Below are 21,576 nucleotides of genomic sequence, written 5' to 3' on the forward strand. Positions count from 1 at the left end.
GGGTACTTTTATAGTACTTTTCTATGAAAAATGACTCAAACCGATTAGTCGATTACTAAAATAGTCACCGATTATTTTAATAGTCGATTAGTCATCGATTAGTCGATTAATCGTTGCAGCCCTACTGTTAACAATACCTTTCAGCCAGGTAAGAGACTGATCCCTGTTAACATTACCTTTCAGCCAGGTAATAGACTGATCCCTGTTAACATTACCTTTCAGCTAGGTAATAGACTGATCCCTGTTAACATTACCTTTCTGCCAGGTAATAGACTGATCCCTGTTAACATTACCTTTCTGCCAGGTAATAGACTGATCCTTGATAGCCAGGTAATAGATCAGTCCCTGCCAACATTATCTATGACAGCCAGGTAATAGACTGATCCCTGTTAACATTACCTTTCAGCCAGGTAAGAGACTGATCCCTGTTAACATTACCTTTCTGCCAGGTAAGAGACTGATCCCTGTTAACATTACCTTTCAGCCAGGTAATAGACTGATCCCTGTTAACATTACCTTTCTGCCAGGTAATAGACTGATCCCTGTTAACATTATCTTTCAGCTAGGTAATAGACTGATCCCTGTTAACATTACCTTTCAGCCAGGTAATAGACTGATCCTTGATAGCCAGGTAATAGATCAGTCCCTGCCAACATTATCTATGACAGCCAGGTAATAGACTGATCCCTGTTAACATTACCTTTCAGTTAGGTAATAGACTGATCCCGAACACCATTATCTTTAAATCACAGCCAGGTAATAGACTGATCCCTGTTAACATAACCTTTCAGTTAGGTAATAGACTGATCCCTAACACCATTATCTTTAAATCAGAGCCAGGTAATAGACTGATCCCCTCAGTAGATGTGTGACAGTAGAAACCAGTAGAGTCTGTGTGTGTGTTTCAGGTCGACCCCGGGGACGATCAGCTGTCCCGTGTGTCTGGACTCGTACTCTGAGGTGAGACTCAAACACACCTGTCACACACCTGGACAGCAGGTGTAACCCTGTGTTCTGACTGGCCGGTCGTTGTTTCCTTCACAGATCGTCGAGAGCGGCCGATTGGTTGTTTCCACTAAATGTGGTCACGTGTTCTGCAGCCAGTGTCTGAGAGACGCTCTGAAGTCATCACACACCTGTCCCACCTGCAGGAAGAGACTGACCCCCCGCCAGTACCACCCTCTCTACATCTGACATCACTCTGACATCATCATTACACATCTACACCTGTACCACCCCCTCTATGTCTCTGACATCATCACACACCTGGGCCCTGACTGTACCGCCCCCTCTACATCTGACATCGCTCTGACATCATCATCACACACCTGAGGTACTGTTGGGTGTTATATTTTTTGGTGACATCATCAGTGATGTCATCAGATGTTTTTGCTGCTGAGTTTTTTTTTCTCAGAGACAGGACTGTGTTTTAATTAAAGAGCGACTACACATGATTATTGATTTAATGATTGATGATATATTATTGATATATTGAATATATTTGATATTTTGTTTATTTGTTTATAAGTTTGTTGTTTCGTCTCCTGTTTATTTTCTATTGTCAAAGTAAAAATAAATTCTATTGAATTCTTGAAAGTTTGTGTTTTCACTTTGAAACTGTGATGTCATCACAACAGGAGGAACCAGGTAACACTCAGGTGTCCTCACCTGTGATCAGGTGGTTTGGATCTGTAATAATTCTCCTTCACTCTGTCTGTTTCCAGTCACAGTGAAGTGGAGCTACAGCTCCAGCTGGACGAGGACATCTAACTGGCCTACTGTCCTTGTCCCAGTATACAAGCACGGGAGGGGAATCCATTTATTGAGCCAAGTATGTGCGACTCCTCTACGATAGGTGGAGATATGCCCCCTTTCAGCTTGTTAGTATTGGACCTTTTTCCTGTTGACCTATTACGTCACAGACCAAACAATGGACAAACAAGTTAGCTACGGTTAGCTAGCAGCTAACTGGTACCATGGTGGACAACTTTACAGCTCTGTACATTTGGTCCGTCCAAAAAGTCACGGCTCTGGATGTAGATTTCTCCATGTTGTTACCAGCTTCTTCTTCTCTTACACATTTAATGCTATTGGACTTCTGGTTCAAAGCCCGGGGCGGAAACTGTGGAGCATGCTCAGAGCGCCTCGGCCAGTTTCGGTCTGATTGACTGTATACATGCACACTCAGTCACACACTGACATGTGTGACTGAGTGTGTGTCTGTGACTGAGTGTGTGTCTGTGATCAGACCAACACAGCTGTGATGGTACACAGTCGTGTGTGCAGGAAGTACAGCAGGGGACCAAGAACGCAGCCCTGAGGTGCTCCTGTGTGAGGGATGAGGGTGGAGCTTCTCTTCCAGGTGAGACAGGGTGTGTGGAGGATGCTGCTGTAGAGTCTCTGTAGATCGGTTGGGTCAGTCCTCACCACAGAGGTGACAGCTGCTCACCGTCGTCACTCAGGCAGGTTGGTTTTGTTTTCTTGGTCACAGGACTGATGGAGGACTGATGGAGGACTTCTTAAAGGACGTGGTTCTGACACACTGAGCCTGTGGGCGGTTCAATATTGTTGTGAACACAGGTGTTAGCGGTTCAGCACCTAGTTTGAGGACACGCCCACTGTTACAGTCTGGATTGATTTGATTGATTTTGCTCTTCAGCCACGTCTGAACGCCGTACAGCAGTGATCCAGTGTTTGTTCTCCTTGAGGTTTACATGTAGGCGGAGCTTCATGGAAGTCTCCAATAACAACGAGCGCAGCGTCAGGATGATCAGCTTCAGAGTGATTTAGGAACGTTGTCATAGCGACTCTGAGCGAGGAAGGTTCAGAAACTGGTGTGGTCAACCCTTTTGTACGGTGTGATGTGATTGGTTGTCAGAGACACGCCCCTCTGTGAGGCTGGAAGGTGTGAGGACACCCAGTGGACATGAGATGAACTGCAGACTGTCAGTGTTAGTGTGATCACTGCTGATGAAGGCTGAGACAGACTCAACTCATCACTGCTGCTCTGACCTCACATACCTCAGTGATGATGTCATCATTTTGTTTCTGACGTCACAGTGTCAGGTGCGTGTATCTCTGATGAGATCGACCACAAATATTATCGATCTAATCTGTAGTGTTTCATGTCCTCACTGTCATCCAGTGTTTGGAGAATATTTCTGTGACCTCTTTGTGTTCCCACCATTTTCTCCTCTGATTCACAAACTCTTAAACTCCTCCTCCTCCTCCTGCTCCTGCCCCTCCTCCTGCTCTGACTGGTTTCTCCTCAGGAGCTCTTTAAGGTCTTGAAGAAGCGAAAATTGGTGCCTGGAAGTGGGCCAGATGGCTCCCGACCTCGTCCTCTACTTTTGTTGTAGATCGTCCTCTGAGTTGATTTAGTACCTTAGGTTCAGTTGGCTGACACTTAGAGAAACACTGGAGTCAAATATAATCTGGTGCAATTGAGTTTAATGTGTTCACAAGCTTCAACACATACAACTCTGAGTCAGGCTCCGGAGCAAGACTAAGTTTCACTTTCTGCGCTCTCCCTTTTATGCTGGTGAAGATTCGAGAGAATCTCCACCCTTTTTCTTTAGTCCTTCCTACCTGTGTTCAAATCTATTGGTGGCAGGTCTTTTTCTTTTTAGCCCTTTTCCATCTGGTCCAAATCTATTGGTGGCAGGCCCCTTGGGCCCTTGTCCAAACATGACCTAATAGTGTAATCCCTGGGCCCAAATTCTCCCACCATTAGATTTGAGCCTGGTTTCACTTTATTTTTTAAAAACATATGAAACCTGGGCACTTTCTCTATACAGTCCCCTGTGCTTTCGTGCAATGTGAACTCTTAGAGTGTGTGTCATGCAATACAAACGTTAGAGTGTGTGTGTTATTATTAAACAGTACATGGTGTGGTATATGTGTGCTCTTCAATATGAATACATAACCTTGTGTTATGAATACATATACTTGTATAACAGTGTTTTATCACACATAGATGCATAACAAACAGTTTTATTGGAACTTATACATAAAACATGGTTATATAACATTTACTCTTAATCAACTTATGCAGTATAACGCCTTTACCTGATTAAAGATTAAATCTTACACTACAGTCTGAGACGCTCTGTGAATAAATTTTATCTTTACCAGGATCAGGTCTTAACATTAAGGGGAAATTCGCCACTTGGAGCGACTCTGTGTACGAGGAAGCTTTGTGAATATGACCCCTGACCTTTACATAGATCTGCTGCAGGTGAACTGTAGACAGACGCCATGATGATGACTGATGTATGTTCCCCTGGTCTGATGTACTGTCTGCATGTGAGTGTCAGTAACTGCAGATCATGTGAGCAGCGCTTCAATATTCCCTCAGTCACACCTGACCTGAGTCTCCATGAAGCACACGCCTCCTGTTTTGTTTCCAGAAGCTTCTGTTCAGTGAGGTCGATGTGTCACAACGAGTCACCTGATTGAATGAAGCCGTCTGATATTAAAGGATCAGCTGCAAAGTTTGGGTGAATAAACAACATTACAGTTCCTCATATATATACAGAATAAAGTGAACATGACTCATCAGTTTATATCCAACAGTATGAGTTGTATCAATAACATGAATCTGTGTCTGTATCAGACAAACCTGCAGTAACAGTAACAGAGAGCCTGTGTTCGCAGGGAGGACGCCTGAACTTCATCTTGTGACTCTGAGTCACTTCACAGAGCCGCTGACTCACCGTCACCTGACTCAGACTCTGCTGCTGATTGGCTGCTGGCTACAGGATGATGTCACATCTCAACAACTTCTGGAAGTTAAAACAAAACAAAACACAAAAACACAGTTCATACATCCTGAAATACAAACAAAGAGCTGAGTGTCATTAACTTCAGCTCAGATGAACTTTATTGATCCAACACAGGAAGATTTAAAGATCAGAGGAAACTTATTAATTTAAATACTGATTCTATAAATCTGTTGTTGTTATAAATAATTCAGGATCAGTGTGATTCAGCATTTCACATGTTTAGTGATGTGTGTGAGAGTAAAGCTTCATCAGTATAAACTATCAGCACTGACACAGAACATCACAACAAATAATAATTCAGTTAACAGCTGAATAAACAGATGAAATCTGTTCCTGTTACATTATTGATAATATTTTAACATTTTGATTTTGTCTGTGACATTTAGCTGTAATTAACAACAACACGTCACCTTGGAAACAGACTCCATTAAATAATGACTCGTCTGTTTCAGTCTGTAAGTTGATTTATTGAATCAGATGAAAACTGATCGACTGTTTGAAAACTGATTCATCAATTAAAAATATTTTTTTTTTAAATTCTAAAACTGAATCTTTGTGACCTTTTATTGATTAAATCAGTTAATGAGTAAAGTAATCAGATTACATTACAATGAAATTGATCCAGTTTATTTGTCAGGTTTTCTGCAGTGACATGAGCTCAGTGTCAGAAACATTAAAACATGTTGGATTATATTTGTTTAGTTTATTGATCTTTAAAGTCTTTAATATCAAACTCCTGATATTTAGATATTAATTTATTATTGATAATAATAGTGTTATAATGATGACGCAGCAGATTCATGTGTGAACTCTGAGCAGGTTGAACTGTCGGTCAGGTGACTCACAGGGAAAGTCCCTCATTGGAAAGCGCTTAGTTATTTCTCGGCCTCTCATTGGTCGGCTGAGTAGGACTCGATCCGTGAACCAATGAGAGGCCGCGTCAATGTTTACTTCTCCTGACGATGGTGACGTTGATCCCGGAAGTAAACATAAAGGAGCGGAGAGGATTTAAAGCTGCGTCACAAAGTTTGTTCACTCAGTCTGTGATTTCTGTCCGGTGTCTGTGGAACTTGTCCCGTGTGTCAGAGTCTGAACCTGAACCTGAAGCTGAACCTGCGGCAGGATGTCGGTGACGGTGAAAGCTTACCTGTTGGGGAAGGATGAGTCGGTGAAAGAGGTCCGGAGGTTCGCGGTGGATCAAGAGGTCTCGTGCAGCTTCGAGTACCTGAGCAAGAAGACCGGAAGTGTCTTCAGCAACCTCAAGAACTTCAACATGTACTACAAAGGTACAGATAACTCTTATTAAACATTATATTAACGTTTAAATAACCTGAGAACAACCTGTGCTACAGAGGTAAAGTTTACACATATTGAACACGTGTAAACATGATAAACAACCTGATAAACAACATGTGGTCCAGAGGTGAAGTTTACAGCTATAATGTAAACACATATAAACAGTGTTTCGTCACTCTGACGTCACTGAGCTGTTTGTTTAAATAAAGCGTTTCATATAAAAATATCTGAACCACTAAAATAACCTGAAACAGACTCTCTGAACATTTGTTACTGAATATTAATAATCAATAAACAAACTGAGTGTTTACACGTTAAAGGTTAGTGTAGTTTTGTCCGGACATGTCTGAGCGGTGAAATGACAAGGGGGCGTGGCCTGTCCTTATATGGAACACAGTTGTTGACACACAAACATGGAAAGAATAATGTAACTGGATGAATCACAGTTTAAATATAAATACAGAGAGTGTGCTGACACTAACCCTGAAGCTCTCTGCTGCTCTCTTCATATAAATATATATATATATAATTAACCTGACCATCAACATGTAACACAGACGTTAATATAACAGTTATTAAACATTTATAAACATAATGTGAAGAATATCAACATGTTACAGAGGTGAATAATTATTAGATGTGTATAAACATGATGTAATAGACTCTGTTGTGTTTGGATGTTTTTATTGTTTTATTGTTATCTCAGAAATATAGATATGAATGTGTGTGTGTGTGTGTGTGTGTGTGTGTGTGTGTGTGTGTATACATGTGTTTATATGGCACTAACTGGATCGCTCCAACAAAGTTTAGTTGTATAACACACACACACACACACACACACACACACACACACACACAGTGACATTAAAGGGTCAGTCTGTAGAATTAACCTGAAGAACAACATGTAACACTGAGGTAGAGATCATATTTATTAACATATATGAATATATAGATAATCTGATGATGATGATGATGATGAGTGTTTGTGTATATTTCAGATGAAGATGGAGACATGGTGGCGTTCTCCTCTGATGATGAACTGATGATGGGTCTGGGCTGTATGAAGGACGCCACCTTCCGCCTCTACATCAAAGGTACAAACACACAACCTCAAATAAACCTCACCTGTTCCTCGCCTGTTCCTCACCTGTTCCTCACCTGATCCTCACCTGTTCCTCACCTGATCCTCACCTGTTCCTCACCTGATCCTCGCCTGTTCCTCACCTGTTCCTCACCTGTTCCTCACCTGATCCTCACTGTCCCTTACCTGATCCTCGCCTGTTCCTCACCTGTTCCTCACCTGTTCCTCACCTGATCCTCACTGTTCCTCACCTGATCCTCACCTGTTCCTCACCTGTTCCTCACCTGATCCTCACTGTCCCTTACCTGTTCCTCACCTGTTCCTCGCCTGATCCTCACCTGATCCTCACCTGTTCCTCACCTGATCCTCACTGTCCCTTACCTGTTCCTCACCTGATCCTCACTGTCCCTTACCTGTTCCTCACCTGTTCCTCGCCTGATCCTCACTGTCCCTTACCTGTTCCTCACCTGATCCTCACCTGTTCCTCACCTGATCCTCACCTGTTCCTCACCTGTTCCTCGCCTGTTCCTCGCCTGTTCCTCACCTGATCCTCACCTGATCCTCACTGTTCCTCACCTGATCCTCGCCTGTTCCTCACCTGTTCCTCACCTGATCCTCATTTGTTCCTCACCTGATCCATCGCCATCTTGAATGATGTCTCAATTGTTAAACTGCACCTGGCGGAGAGGAGGCTGATCAGAGGAGCGAGGACACACACACACACACACACACACACACACACACACGTCTTTGACACTCAGCTGTGTTGCTTCATGTTTAACCAACATCTCTGAAACATGGACGTCTCATTTTGTTAAACACCTGTTGCCATGACTCCTCCCTCCTCTTTACTCTTCCTGCCTCCTCCGCTCACATATCAGGTGGGAGGGACTAAGACATGAGGAGAAGACAAGGAAAGGCATCAAGGATGTACAAACTGAGATGAGAGCAGCTTTCAGTCTAAACTCTTCACTGCTTCTTCCTCCAAATATTAATTTATATATAAAAATTTTGAGACTTGACAGTTTTTATTTTCTCTCAGTGACTAAAAATATATAAATGAGGAAATAAAGCAAATAAAAAATTTAAAAAAGAGCTGCACAGTTAATCTGAGCTGTTTGATTTATTGCTAATGAAGTTTGATTGAACTCTTCCAGAGAAGAAGGAGCACCGCCGTGACTTCCCTCTTCACGCCTTCCCTCCCTTCGCCTTTGGCCACCCTCCTCCTCCAGGCCCGCCCCCTCACATGGGCCCACCCCCTCACATGGGCCCACCCCCTGTGCACAGCGGTGTCACCTGTGACGGCTGTGAGGGTCCCGTGGTGGGCACTCGCTTCAAGTGCTCAGTGTGTCCCAACTATGATCTGTGCTCCACCTGCCAGGCTCGAGGGACGCACACTGAGCACGCTCTGCTGCCCATCTGGCACCCCATGCAGGTGAGTGGCATCATGGGAAGGAACATTGCAGTGATGTCACAGTGAGGTCACAGCACAGTGTGTTAATCTGTCTCTGCCCTGCTCTGTGACTGTCAGGATGTTTAGTTGAACTGTTTCCTGTCTGTCCAGCAGCAGTGGTTCCCTCGGGGGAAGTGGATGAAGTGGATGAGACACTGCATGTGGAACCTGAACCAGAACCAGAACGGGAGCCCTGCTCAGAACCAGGATCAGGACCAGGATGTGGATCAGGACCAGGAGCAGCCTGGACCCTCCAGACCTGCTGCTGACTGCAGCGCCCCCTCTGGTCAGTGTGTGCTGATAAACTGACAGTAATCTGATTGATAATCAATAACCTGACACCTGATCGTTCTGACTGACCTCCACTCATTAATGACATCATCAAGTGATCTCTGACCTCTATCTGCAGCCTCACAGGCCAATGTGGACTTCCTGAAGAACATTGGGGAGGGCGTGGCGGCCATGTTGAGCCCACTGGGTGAGTGATGTCACTGTTAACGCCTGAGATCAGTGCAGGTTTATGATTGGCTGTTTGGTGGGTGTGTCCGAGGTGTTACCCAATCAGCAGAGACGTGTTTGTATCTTTCATAAAATTAACGGTGAATACGACAAAATCGTATCACAACAGTAATGAGTGTAGTCTGTTGTTTAAAAAACTTGTTTTTAGATTCGGAAAATTCTTTAAGAACATGAAGAATGTCCTTTTCAGTTGCCGTAGTTGCTTGTTCAACACAACAGAGTGTGTTTCAGTCCTCAACTTAAAACTGTGTTTCTCTTCTTTCTAAAATGTCCGACCTTGATTAGACTGATCTGTGCAAAGCTTTTTAATAAAGAGGTGTTTTACACTCCTCTGCTGAAGGGGGCGATGTCTGCGCACGTCTCTAAAACCTGAGACTCAAGTTTAGGTACATCACAAACAGGAAAGCTAACTGCTGTCTGATACAGGAAACTCTTATCGACAGAGGAACAAACTTAAACACAACATGGTTCAAAGTGGTTCTGTTTGCTGCCGAGGAGATGAGATGTTTAAACAGGAAGTGATGTCATATGTGTGCAGGTATCGATGTGGACATTGACGTGGAGCACGAGGGCCAGAGGACGAAGGTGACCCCTCCCTCTCAGAGCGGGGGGGTGGAAGGAGAGGTGGGCCGAGCCAATAATGAGAGCAGAGCCAGCAGCGAGGGCGGAGCCAGTAGTGAGGGCGGGGCCAGTAGTGAGGGCGGAGCCAGCAGCGAGGGGTCAAAGGTCAGTTCATTCTCATCATCATCATCATCAGATGAAGAAACAGTTAAGTGTGATGAGTTCGTTCAATAGATGTAAATTTGGCTTGATGTCACGCGCTAATGTTTCTGTTCTGTATTCTACAAACTTCACCAGTTTGAGCCGACAGTAAATACTGAAAACTACATACTCTGTCAGTATGTGCTGCATGAAACATACCTCGCCAGTATGTACTACATGTTACATACTTCAGCAGTATGTTCTGCATACTACATACTCCGTCAGTATGTATCATCAGTATATACTGTGTACTACATACTATATCAGAATGTACTGTATACGACATACTCAATTAGTATGTGCTGCTCACTACATACTCAGATCAGCATGTACCATCAGTATATACTGTATTCTACATACTTCACCAGTATGTGCCCTCAGTATATACTGCATACCACATACTTGATCAGTATGTGCTGCAGGCTACATACATTATCAGTATGTACGTCATACGACATACGCCATCAGTATGTACGTCATACTACAACCTCAGTGACTGTGTGCTGCGCACTACAAACTTCATCAGTAAGTAAACTGCATACTACATATTTAATTAGTATGTACTGCATACTCTCTGCATGTGTTGTATACAAACTCAATCAGTATGTATTACATATTTAATTAGTATGTACTGTGTTCCACATAATGACGCAGTATGTCAGTATGTATTGTGCATTACTTACACAGATAGTATGTGCTGCACTGTGTACTAAATTAAGGAGTATGAATGCCAACCACACTGTTCACACAGAGGTAAACTCAACACGTCTTTTCTTCTATCACATGACTGCACTGATCACATGACTGCACTGATCACATGACTGCATCAGTCACATGATTGTAGTTAATTAGTATGCGATTTTAAACAGAGCCTAAATATTAATTTTTGATTGAACTGTTGGACATTGATCTCCCACAATGCACTGTTCAAAGTACATCACAATCAAAGGAGAAATAAAAGTAAAAAACATTCAGAACCATTAAAACATGTATGACATCATCGCCTCGTAGTGTAAATCATTTTTCTGAACGTTGACCCACATCAGTCTGATCCAGATCTCAGACCACTCTGACCACTGTAACCAGTCCACCTGACCCAGTCTGTGCTCCACAGGTGTGCAGAGAGTCTGATGAGGAGTGGACTCACCTGAGTCCCAGAGAGGTCGACCCCTCCACCGGAGAGCTGCAGTCCCTCCAGCCTGGGGACATTGACCAGGACCAGGACCAGGACCAAGGTCCTCCATCGGGACAACAGGGTCCTCCATCGGGACCACAGGGTCCTCCATCGGGACCACAGGGACCCCCATCGGTCCAACAGGGTCCAACAGGTCTGAGGGAGGCAGCACTGTACCCTCACCTGCCTCAAGGTAAGACCAAACCCCCCCCTCCGACCTTCTCTATAATGATCTCTTTGACCTTCTGACCCTTAACGACCTCTGACCTCTCCCCCCTACACAGAGGCGGACCCTCGTCTGGTGGAGTCTCTGTCTCACATGCTGTCGATGGGTTTCACTGACGAAGGCGGCTGGTTGACTCGTCTCCTTCAGGCCAAGAATTTCGACATTGGTGCGGCGCTCGACGCCATCCAGTACGCCAAACAGCCCCGCCCACACCAGCCATGATGGCATCATCTATACTAACCAATAACATCTAACCAGGAGATGATTTATCCTGCAGTCACATGTTCCTGTTGTTTCCTGAGTTTATAATCATTGTTATCTCAGTACTGTTATTATCGTCAACCAATCACAACGTTAACTCATTAATCACTTTGTCTCATTGATTACTGATTGATTTTTCTTTACTGTTGCAATTGTTAATCTGAACAATAAAAACATGAAGAAACGAATCTGTGGCGAAATGTCTGATCTACTTTTTAAAAACATTTTTATTCATATTTTTTACACAAAAACTTAAACACTCTGCAGGTCTCTGACGTCTGACTAACACACTGTATCATATATAAACCAATGGCTGATGAATGGATAAGTCCGTCAACAGAATATCAATCATCTGTTCAGTCTGTTTAGAACTCATCAAAGCTGAAGTCGTCGCCACTCTCAAACATGGAGGACGCAGGAAGTAGGGGGCGGGGCCTGGTAAAGGGTGGGGCCTCATTGATAGTGTTGTTACAGGACAGAGGGGCAGCCCCAACCACTGTCTGACTCCACCCACTGGCTGAAGGCTCCTCCTCTACCTGACAGTCAGAACTGAGGAATTGAGCCCACCTGGACACAGGACCAGTACTCACACTGGGAGGATTAATGCTCTTCTTCCTGGAAGGACTGGTGTGGTTCAGACTGGGGGAGTTCAGACTGATAGTTCTGGTGTGGCTTTCTCTTGGGTGGTTCAGACTGGTAGATCTGGTGTGGTTCAGACTGGGGGAGTTCAGACTGGTAGTTCTGGTGTGGCTTTCTCTTGGGTGGTTCAGACTGGTAGATCTGGTGTGGTTTTCTCTTGGGTGGTTCAGACTGGTAGATCTGGTGTGGTTCAGACTGGGGGAGTTCAGACTGGTAGTTCTGGTGTGGTTTTCTCTTGGGTGGTTCAGACTAGTGGGGTTTGGACTGGTGTTTGTGGCTGAAGATCTCACAGGTTTCTTCATACTGGAACAGTGTGGCTACAAAGAGAAACAAGACAGGTTTGATTCTTAAGAAAAGACGGTGAAAGATGACTTTTTAAATTTTGTTTTATTTTATAACGAAACTGCGATTTTTTCAATGATATCTTGTTCTATCACTTTTAAAATTAACTTAACATATTTTTCACGATTTTGAAAAAATTATGTCGTTAAATCATAGTATAGCATGTTTTACGAAATCATGAAAAAACCTCATAGTAAAGCATGTTTTACGAAATTATAAAAAAAAAATTCATAGTATAGCATGTCGTCCGAAATCATGAAAAAACCTCATAGTATAGTATGTTGTCCGAAATCATGAAAGAACTTCATAGTATAGCATGTCGTCAGAAATCATGAAAAAACATCGTAGTATAGCATGTCATCCGAAATCATGAACATGAAAAAACATCGTAGTATAGCATGTCATCCGAAATCATGAAAAAACATCAGAGTATAGCATGTCGTCCGAAATCATGAAAAAGCTTAATAGTATAGCATGTCGTCCGAAATCGTGAAAAAACATCATAGTATAGCATGTCGTCAGAAATCATGAAAAACATCGTAGTATAACATGTCATCCGAAATCATGAAAAAACATCAGAGTATAGCATGTTGTCCGAAATCATGAAAAAGCTTAATAGTATAGCATGTCGTCCGAAATCGTGAAAAAACATCATAGTATAGCATGTCGTCCGAAATCATGAAAAAACTTCATACTATAGTATGTTGTCCGAAATCATGAAAAAACGTCATAGTATAGTATGTCGTCCGAAATCATGAAAAACATCATAGTATAGTATGTTGTCCGAAATCATGATAGAACATCATAGTATAGCATGTCGTCCGAAATCATGAAAAAACATCATAGTATAGCATGTCGTCCGAAATCATGAAAAAACGTCACAGTATAGCATGTTGTTCAAAATCATGAAAAAACTTCATAGTATAGTATGTTGTCCGAAATCACGAAAAAACATCATAGTATAGCATGTCGTCCGAAATCATGAAAAAACTTAATAGTATAGCATGTCGTCCAAAATCGTGAGAAAACATCATAGTATAGCATGTCGTCCGAAATCATGAAAAAACTTCATAGTATAGCATGTCGTCCGAAATCATGAAAAAACGTCACAGTATAGCATGTTGTTCAAAATCATGAAAAAACTTCATAGTATAGTATGTTGTCCGAAATCATGAAAAAACGTCATAGTATAGCATGTCGTCCGAAATCATGAAAAAACGTCATAATATATCATGTCGTCCGAAATCATGAAAAAACGTCATAGCATAGCATGTCGTCCGAAATCATGAAAAAACTTCATAGTATAGTGTCGTCCGAAATCATGAAAAAACATCATAGTATAGTATGTCGTCCGAAATCATGAAAAACCGTCATAGTATAGTACGTTGTCCGAAATCATGAAAGAACTTCATAGTATAGCATGTCGTCAGAAATCATGAAAAAACATCATAATATAGCATGTTGTCCGAAGTCATGAAAAAACCTCATAGTATAGTATGTTGTCCGAAATCATGAAAAAACATAATAGTATAGCATGTTGTCCGAAATCATGAAAAAAAGTCATAGTATAGCATGTCGTCCGAAATCATGAAAAAACATCGTAGTATAGCATGTCATCCGAAATCATGAAAAAACATCAGAGTATAGCATGTTGTCCGAAACCATGAAAAAACCTCATAGTATAGCATGTCGTCCGAAATCATGAAAAAACCTCATAGTATAGCATGTCGTCCGAAATCATGAAAAAACCTCATAGTATAGTATGTCGTCCGAAATCATGAAAAACCGTCATAGTATGGTATTTTGTCCGAAATCATGAAAGAACTTCATAGTATAGCATGTCGTCCGAAATCATGAAAAAAAAAACTCATAGTATAGCATGTCGTCCGAAATCATGAAAAAACATAATAGTATAGCATGTTGTCCGAAGTCATGAAAAAAAGTCATAGTATAGCATGTCGTCCGAAATCATGAAAAAACCTCATAGTATAGCATGTCGTCCGAAATCATGAAAAAACATCATAGTATAGTATGTTGTCCGAAATCATGAAAGAACTTCACAGTATAGCATGTCGTCAGAAATCATGAAAAAACATCATAGTATAGCATGTCGTCCGAAGTCATGAAAAAACCTCATAGTATAGCATGTTGTCCGAAATCATGAAAAAACATCATAGTATATAAGGAAGGGAATCGAGAACCGGTTCCTGTTAAGAACCGGTTCCAACTGGTTCAATTCATCGTCATCATTAGCCTTTATGCTTAACGATTCCCTTATCGATTCTTTTCATTACGCCGAATCTATGCTCGTCAGTCAGCAGCACGTTCAACAGCGAAGAAGACGTAATGGCGGAGAGACAGAAGCGGTCAAAGCCGTGGCTTCACTTCACGCTGTTGTTAGCCTCCCTTGAGCTACTAGCACACTGTGGAGCCTCGCGCATCCCTGCTTCAGGTACACGGCGGCGGGACGCTGTTGTTGTTAGCCTCCCTGGAGCTGCTAGCACACTGTGGAGCCTCGCGCATCTCCGCTCCAGGTACACGGCGGCAGGACGCTGTTGTTGTTAGCCTCACTAGAGCTGCAGGCCCGCTGTGGAGCTTCGGCGCGTCCCCGCTCCTGTTGTCGGATTTCATGGGAACACCAAGAATGGTAAGATGAGGGCAGTTGAGTTGATTTGCACGCCATTTGTTCTTATAATATGCTGGGCTAGCTGCGTTAGCTGCCTCACCTAAGTTAGCTGCACTAGCTGCGTGGTGTTGACACACTCAGGCTGTGGGCCGGGATTTATGTCTAGATCACCAGCTAGGAGTAACATTAATGACAACTCATTGTGGCTGTTGTTGTGACATAGATAACTGTATGCCAATGCTGGCTTATGACTGTGAAAGCTGCTGTTAGTTTTTTGTGTGGTTAGATGGTGTCGAAACATTTCTATGCGGGAGGAGGTGCGTCGTTAGGAGGCTCCGAGGGGAGAGGGACACAAGCTCAGAGGGGAGGCTCATGGAGCACAGAGGGAGGGGGGTGTATGGGGGGAGTGCTTTTTTCCAAATCTTTTTCATCGTCTTTCTAATCTAGACCATGGCTTTAAGGTTCATAATAAAACGTTATGAAAGCAGACGTCTTGGGTTACAAACAACAGGAGGTGATATCATTAATTCACAGGAGGAATCGATAAGGGAATCGATAAAGAATCGGATCGATAAGCAGAATCGATAATGGTATTGATATCAATAAAATTCTATCACTTCCCATCCCTAACAGTATAGCATGTCGTCCGAAATCATGAAAAAACATCATAGTATAGCATGTCGTCCGAAATCATGAAAAAACATCATAGTATATAGCATGTCGTCCGAAATCATGAAAAAACGTCATAGTATAGCATGTTGTCCGAAATCATGAAAAAACATCGTAGTATAGCATGTCGTCCGAAATCATGAAAAAACATCATAGTATAGCATGTTGTCCGAAATGAAAAAACATCATAGTATAGCATGTTGTCCGAAATGAAAAAACATCATAGTATAGAATGTTGTCTGAAATCATGAAAAAACATCATAGTATAGAATATCATCCGAAATGAGAAAACATCATAGTATAGAATGTCGTCTGAAATCATGAAAAAACATCATAGTATAGAATGTCGTCCGAAATCAAGAAAATTGGCATTAGTCTGCAGGCTGCACTTAAAATGGCTGAACATTTTCTAAATCCTCCTGTTTGGGTGTTCAATAATGTGTGGAGTTCCTCAGGGGAAAGGCCCGGGTCCTCTGTTCTTCTTATTAAACCTCACAGATTTAAATAAACTGTTAAATATTAAATGTTCTTTCTGTTACACTTTAAACAGATTTAAAGGGACAGTACATCTGTTCTGGCGTTCAGTAATGTTGAGTTTCTCAGGGGAACGTCCCGGTTGTGACGATTATTATACTGTACATCTTTAAGTCTGGCTTAAAATCTCTGTTGACTGATGACTGTATAAACGGTTAGCCTAACTTAGCACAACTTCACTTCTATCAAACCTGTGAAACTCATGTGAAACTTAAGTGTTAAAATAAATTGGTGATGTCAGCATGTTACCTGTTCAGGTGTCCAGCTGTGCTTTCCTCCTTCATCTGTCCATCCTTCTCTTCTCTTTCTCTTCCTGTCAGAACACAGGATGGTTAAACATCTCAAAGCTTTTTAAAATCTAAAATTAAACCTTAAAGACAAGTGACATAACTTTTAACTGTTTTTATCTCTTCAAAATACTTACACATAATATATATATATATATATATATATATATATATTATTAATACTACTCCCCTCATCGATACTCCTTATCAGTTCAGCTCTTTACTGATACTCTTACTTTTTCTTTTTCATTACTATATACTTGCTTTTTATAAAAAATATATAAAAAAAACAACAGATTCAGACCAGGAATAGAATTAAATATTTATTATTACTAAATGTTTTTTCTGGAGCAGCAACAGTTTACAACAGCAAAGTAACGATTTGAACTTAATAATCAATTTGGAAACAAATCAAACGTGTAATTTAAATAAACCAAACGCATGATGTCATAATACTGAGTGAAGTTTAGAAGAATCTGACAAATTTTAAAGATGTGTGACAGACCAGGCTGAGCAGTTAGCGTACATACAGACAGGTTTTATTTTAGCTTGTTTGTGAAAATTCAGTCAGCCGAGTAATCGTGCTGTGCTTGTGTAGAACATAACGTTAGTGGTGAGAGACTGCAGACACAGAGCACATTAAAATACAGCTTCTTATGCTTTTTGAACAGGTGCATTGATAAAGTATTGGCTTTTTGCTCGTGAAGGTTTAATTGCAATCACAGTAACGAGCCTAGTTGGAGCTCGGCCCTTCACACAAAGAGCCACAGACATACATACTGCACCATTTTGAATGTGCATAATTTGAAGCAAAAAATCAAGTTAAATCTGTTTTTGCATAAGCGGTTAAAAATACACGAATTATAACCCAGAAAATAATTCACTTTTAACTGGAAAGTGACACCTGTCGGTAGGAACATGCATCAGTACCTGTAAGGTATCGACTGAAATAACAAACCAGTATCAAAACTTCTTTCGTCAAACATCGTCTGCATATCAATACCTTTGGACCCAGATCTGGAAAAGAAGACTACAGTATATTAATGGTTTTGCTCTCAGCCAATCACTGCAAGCGTTGTTCCATTTAATTAATTGATGATTGGCCCACTACAGCAGCAGCCACAGAGACTGTGCTGAGGTGAAGTCGAGCACATGTATTCGATGGAGTTGGAAGTCTAATGTTTATTTTTACATTTGTATATAAAGTCTGAGCAACATGTCTGTGGCGCCTGGTGACATCTTACACAACTGAATGTTTCCGTTCACATTACGGGTCTCAAATGAAGAACTCCACTGGTGCCAGTATCACTTTAAGGGTACTGGTGTCTTTTATTTTTAAATGATATGCGGCCCTACCTGTTAGTCATGTTGATGCCATGGAGCTGCTGCCTGTCCATCAAAACACTCTCCTCTTCCTCTTCTGGCTCCGCCTCTTCAGGTGTGTCCAGGTACTTGCTCCAGCGGCTCACCTGAGTCTGGCTCACCTGGAGACAGAGTATACATTTACTACACTTTAAAACCTTTATTAGATATTTAAAAAAAACAAAAAAACAACTAAATTAAGACATTTAGAAGCACAACACTGTGTGTGTGTGTGTGTGTGTGTGTGTGTGTGTGTGTGTGTGTGTGTGTGTGTGGTCACCTGGTCGTACTCCTCCTCACACTCTCCTTCTGCCTCCACCTGCTCCCTGTAAACAACACCCATCAGAGCTCGAGCACATTGAAGCAGGAGGCAGCGACAGGTGGGAACAGCTGGACAAACAGGTGAAGAGTAAAAAGGCTGCAGTGTACTGTGGGACAGGTTGGTTACCATAGCGACCAGGCGTGTTGCTCCTGCTCCTCCATCCTGGCTCCTCTCATGGCGTTCAGTTTCTGCACATGACGTCTGCAGTCGGCCCCGGAGCCCCGCCCAAACTCCTGTCAATCAATCAGCACACCTGTGAACACCTGATGTTGTGAAGCAGCTCAAACTGACTCTTCATCATCAGTCCATTAATTCATTAATTATTAATCAATCAATAACATGTCAGAAAACAGTGAAGAACATTTGTGATTCTTTCTGTTGACTTCTTCAACTGTCCTGTATGTCTGAATATATAAATATCATAAAACATATCATGTAAAATATTCAACATACATGTATAAAACAGCACAATTACATTATAAATAAAAAGAGATAACCTTTGGTTACAAGAATTTGGTGAAACTTTAGAGAGGACTGATGGTTTGATTGATTGATAACTTTAGTGATGATCTGATTATCAGAATGTTGTAGATTCTATTATAAAGCAGCATTAAAGAGCAGAAGTCATGTTCTGACCTTCAGCAGCGACTGTTTGACTCCACACAGTTTACAGCTCCACTTGTTCACCTTCTTCACCTGACAGACACAGCACAGGGCCACACACACACACACACACACACACACACACACACACACACTCATTACTACAGTCAGGTACACACTTGTTAATATGCTTCCATCATAGCTTTACTTTTCTCATAGAAATAATGAAACAGCTGAATGACTGTAAAACATTAAAAATAAAACTACAAAAACGTCTTTATGTATTTGAAGAAACATTAATTTAATTTTCTTCCTTTAAGCTTCATCATTTCACCATATTTATTTTATCTTTTCAACAAATATATATCTGTATATTATTATTATAAATCTAGAGTCCTGAAACAGTTTCCATCAGTGACGTTATATTTAATTATTTAACATTATCGACAAGCAAACATGAACACATCACTGACAGCAGTTAGCCTGTTAGCCTAGCAGTTAGCTCAGCAGACACAGCAGTTAGCCTGTTAGCCTAGCAGTTAGCTCAGCAGACACAGCAGTTAGTCTGTTAGCCTAGCAGTTAGCCTGTTAGCCTAGCAGTTAGCTCAGCAGACACAGCAGTTAGCCTGTTAGCCTAGCAGTTAGCCTGTCTGTTGAGTTCTCTCTGTGTTTAACTTTATTTGTTACCTGTTGCACTTGGAAGCTCTGACAGGTGAAACACCTGACGACATGAAACTCCTGAACCATGACGGACAGACGGTGAGCGGCTCCGGTTCTGATGCTGCGCTCCGTCTGTGTTCACTCACAGTTTTTTCCCGGGTCTGTTTGAACAGCGGGGAGACGTCACACTGTTCGTGTTGTCTCCGAACAGAGCCGAGCAGAGCCGAGCTCCTTCTGCAGATCACACTGGATTCAGTTTGAATGATGTCATCAATCAATAAACCTGATCAGCCTGAACCTGATTTTTTACGGGACATTAAAATAAATAACTAAAATAAAATATTAATTAATTCAATATTATCTCAACTTAAAATAAATCAGTTTTCATGTGAAATATTTGAACATAAAATAAACTCTTGACTGCAGGTGAACTTGACTTCCTGTTTGTAAGTCAGTAAACACGACACCACAGAAGAAGAAAGTGAATTTTCTTCAGTATTTATTAGACAACAGAATACAGATCAATAACTGATCAATATAATGGATTTTAAAAGCAGACAGGTGAATAAATACAGTACAGACAACAGAGAGAAGAAACTGAGTAAAAACACTGAAAGGTCCTCTGACATCATCGTCTCTACAGGAAGTAAACAGGAGTGATGTCATCAGAAATAGGCAGCACAAACAAACAAGGCTTCAGTGACGTCAAAATAAAAGACTGCAGGTGTGACCTCACCTGAGTGACACAGGTACGTGAGTTTATCAGGTAATATGATTTTATTAATATACAGTTAATATATATATCTGACCTGTACAGAAGGAAATTAAAACAATTTAACATTAAACTATTTTAGTTTTATGTAACGAGTCCTTCAAGTTTAATTTTCTGAAAATCAATGAAACAGTTTGGAATATTTCAGCTTGTTTCAAACATGAATCAACTTATTTTAATGTTTTTATTACATCTAACTAAACTTTGTTCTTAGAGCCTCAGCGGCTTCACCTGCTCGCAGTCTGATCCTTAAAATATAATCATTTGTAAACATGTTTAAATGTCTTCAGTCAGCGAAACACATATTCACTTATTTTAAGAAAGTTTTAAGACTCAATTATCTACAGAGATGATCTGATGACATGGAGAGGATTCTCTTGGTTAAAAAAAACATGTTTTGGGACTTAGGGGCTTCTGTAGTTCTGCCAGCCGACTGTTCACCTGCTTCACCTGCTCGTCTGTTAGTGTCTGTTAGTTTTCATGTCTGATTATATTCAGCACATCTCACCTGCACAGAGACCTGAGACCTGCTGACCCTGAGCCGACACCATCATGTGATCACATCACTGCAGCAACAAAACAGCCACTTTACTAAATGAGGGCCGGGTCGTAAAGTGAGACGCCACGAACAGCACTGAACTTTGAAGCCAATATGATGTAGTGGCCAAACAGCAGAAATCTAACTTCAGGGTCTGTCACACGATGTCACACGATGTCACACGATGTCACATGATGCCATGTGGCTCAAAAACATTTTCCCCCATAGACTGACATCTGTACATCATTGGATACATTTTTTTAAGCATCACAGCGCCAACAGAACGACTTGATTCCTGATCAGGATTTAATCATTCTGTCTGATAACAGTGGGCGGCACGGTGGTGCAGTGGTGCCGCCTCACAGTAAGAGGGTTCCTGGTTTGAACCCTGGGGTGGAGGAGCCCTTCTGTGTGGAGTTTACATGTTCTCCCTGTGTCAGCGTGGGTTTCCTCCAGGTGCTCCGGGTTCCTCCCACAGTCCAAAGACATGCAGGTTAACTGGTGACTCTAAAGCCCCGTCTCCACCAAACCCTTTCAGTCCAGTCCCTTTGGAACCAGCAGTAAGCCTTCAGACATGGTACCTAGACCCTCGGTGTGTTCAGACAGTCCTCTTAAATGTGGGCGGGGTTGTTGTCACTCACTGCTCCGTCCAGCACTCGCTGTATT

At 41.8% G+C, this 21,576-nt stretch overlaps 4 protein-coding genes and 1 long non-coding RNA gene across 11 annotated transcripts in view; 2 read left to right on the top strand and 3 right to left on the bottom strand.

Annotated features, from left to right (window-relative positions):
* The window catches only part of rnf4 (ring finger protein 4), a 10,797-nt gene extending 6,683 nt beyond the window's left edge, over window positions 1–4,114 (top strand). The window contains exons 7-9 of one of the 2 annotated variants that reach the window (XR_007569805.1): window positions 909–960; window positions 1,045–1,333; window positions 1,725–4,114. Coding sequence is in view for 1 of the 2 variants with exons in the window: in XM_050042563.1 (XP_049898520.1) it covers window positions 909–960; window positions 1,045–1,194 (202 nt within the window). In the remaining variant the exon portion in view is untranslated. Of the gene's footprint in view, window positions 1–908; window positions 961–1,044; window positions 1,597–1,724 lie in introns of those variants that run through there. The other variant, XM_050042563.1, reaches the window with a different exon arrangement.
* LOC126389092 (uncharacterized) overlaps window positions 1–5,476 on the bottom strand; it is an 18,509-nt gene extending 13,033 nt beyond the window's left edge. Inside the window, exons 1-2 of the mRNA XM_050042537.1 lie at window positions 4,622–5,476; window positions 4,369–4,486 (exon numbers count right to left, since the gene is read on the bottom strand). Of these exons, the coding sequence (XP_049898494.1) occupies window positions 4,369–4,380 (12 nt within the window). The 5' untranslated portion in view covers window positions 4,381–4,486; window positions 4,622–5,476. The remainder of the gene's footprint in view (window positions 1–4,368; window positions 4,487–4,621) is intronic.
* A 292-nt stretch (window positions 5,477–5,768) lies between these two features.
* sqstm1 (sequestosome 1) lies at window positions 5,769–11,744 on the top strand. Of its 2 annotated transcripts, none has more exons than XM_050042539.1 (8): window positions 5,769–6,070; window positions 7,079–7,174; window positions 8,319–8,596; window positions 8,726–8,900; window positions 9,024–9,092; window positions 9,672–9,859; window positions 11,010–11,262; window positions 11,354–11,744. In XM_050042539.1, exons 1-8 carry the CDS (start codon window positions 5,908–5,910, stop codon window positions 11,515–11,517), a joined length of 1,386 nt encoding a protein of 461 aa, XP_049898496.1. In that variant the 5' UTR covers window positions 5,769–5,907; the 3' UTR covers window positions 11,518–11,744. The 2 variants fall into 2 exon arrangements, with proteins under 2 accessions (XP_049898496.1, XP_049898497.1); XM_050042540.1 differs by having other exon boundaries at window positions 8,729–8,900.
* Window positions 7,101–8,320, bottom strand: LOC126389117 (uncharacterized). Of its 5 annotated transcripts, none has more exons than XR_007569809.1 (3): window positions 7,370–8,320; window positions 7,305–7,326; window positions 7,101–7,238 (listed from the first exon to the last, which is right to left on the bottom strand). It is a non-coding gene; the product is annotated as an uncharacterized LOC126389117 (long non-coding RNA). The 5 variants fall into 5 exon arrangements; XR_007569810.1 differs by having other exon boundaries at window positions 7,110–7,227; XR_007569807.1 differs by having other exon boundaries at window positions 7,125–7,260.
* Window positions 11,745–11,765: 21 nt separating the features above from the next.
* On the bottom strand, window positions 11,766–19,799 carry mrnip (MRN complex interacting protein). Its single transcript, XM_050042544.1, has 7 exons — window positions 19,628–19,799; window positions 18,974–19,033; window positions 18,464–18,570; window positions 18,296–18,341; window positions 18,010–18,137; window positions 16,616–16,679; window positions 11,766–12,512 (listed from the first exon to the last, which is right to left on the bottom strand). Exons 1-7 carry the CDS (start codon window positions 19,685–19,687, stop codon window positions 11,922–11,924), a joined length of 1,056 nt encoding a protein of 351 aa, XP_049898501.1. The 5' UTR covers window positions 19,688–19,799; the 3' UTR covers window positions 11,766–11,921.
* Window positions 19,800–21,576: the final 1,777 nt, after the last annotated feature.

Source organism: Epinephelus moara, chromosome 4 (genome assembly GCF_006386435.1).
Source record: "Epinephelus moara isolate mb chromosome 4, YSFRI_EMoa_1.0, whole genome shotgun sequence".
Lineage (NCBI taxonomy): Eukaryota > Metazoa > Chordata > Actinopteri > Perciformes > Serranidae > Epinephelus > Epinephelus moara.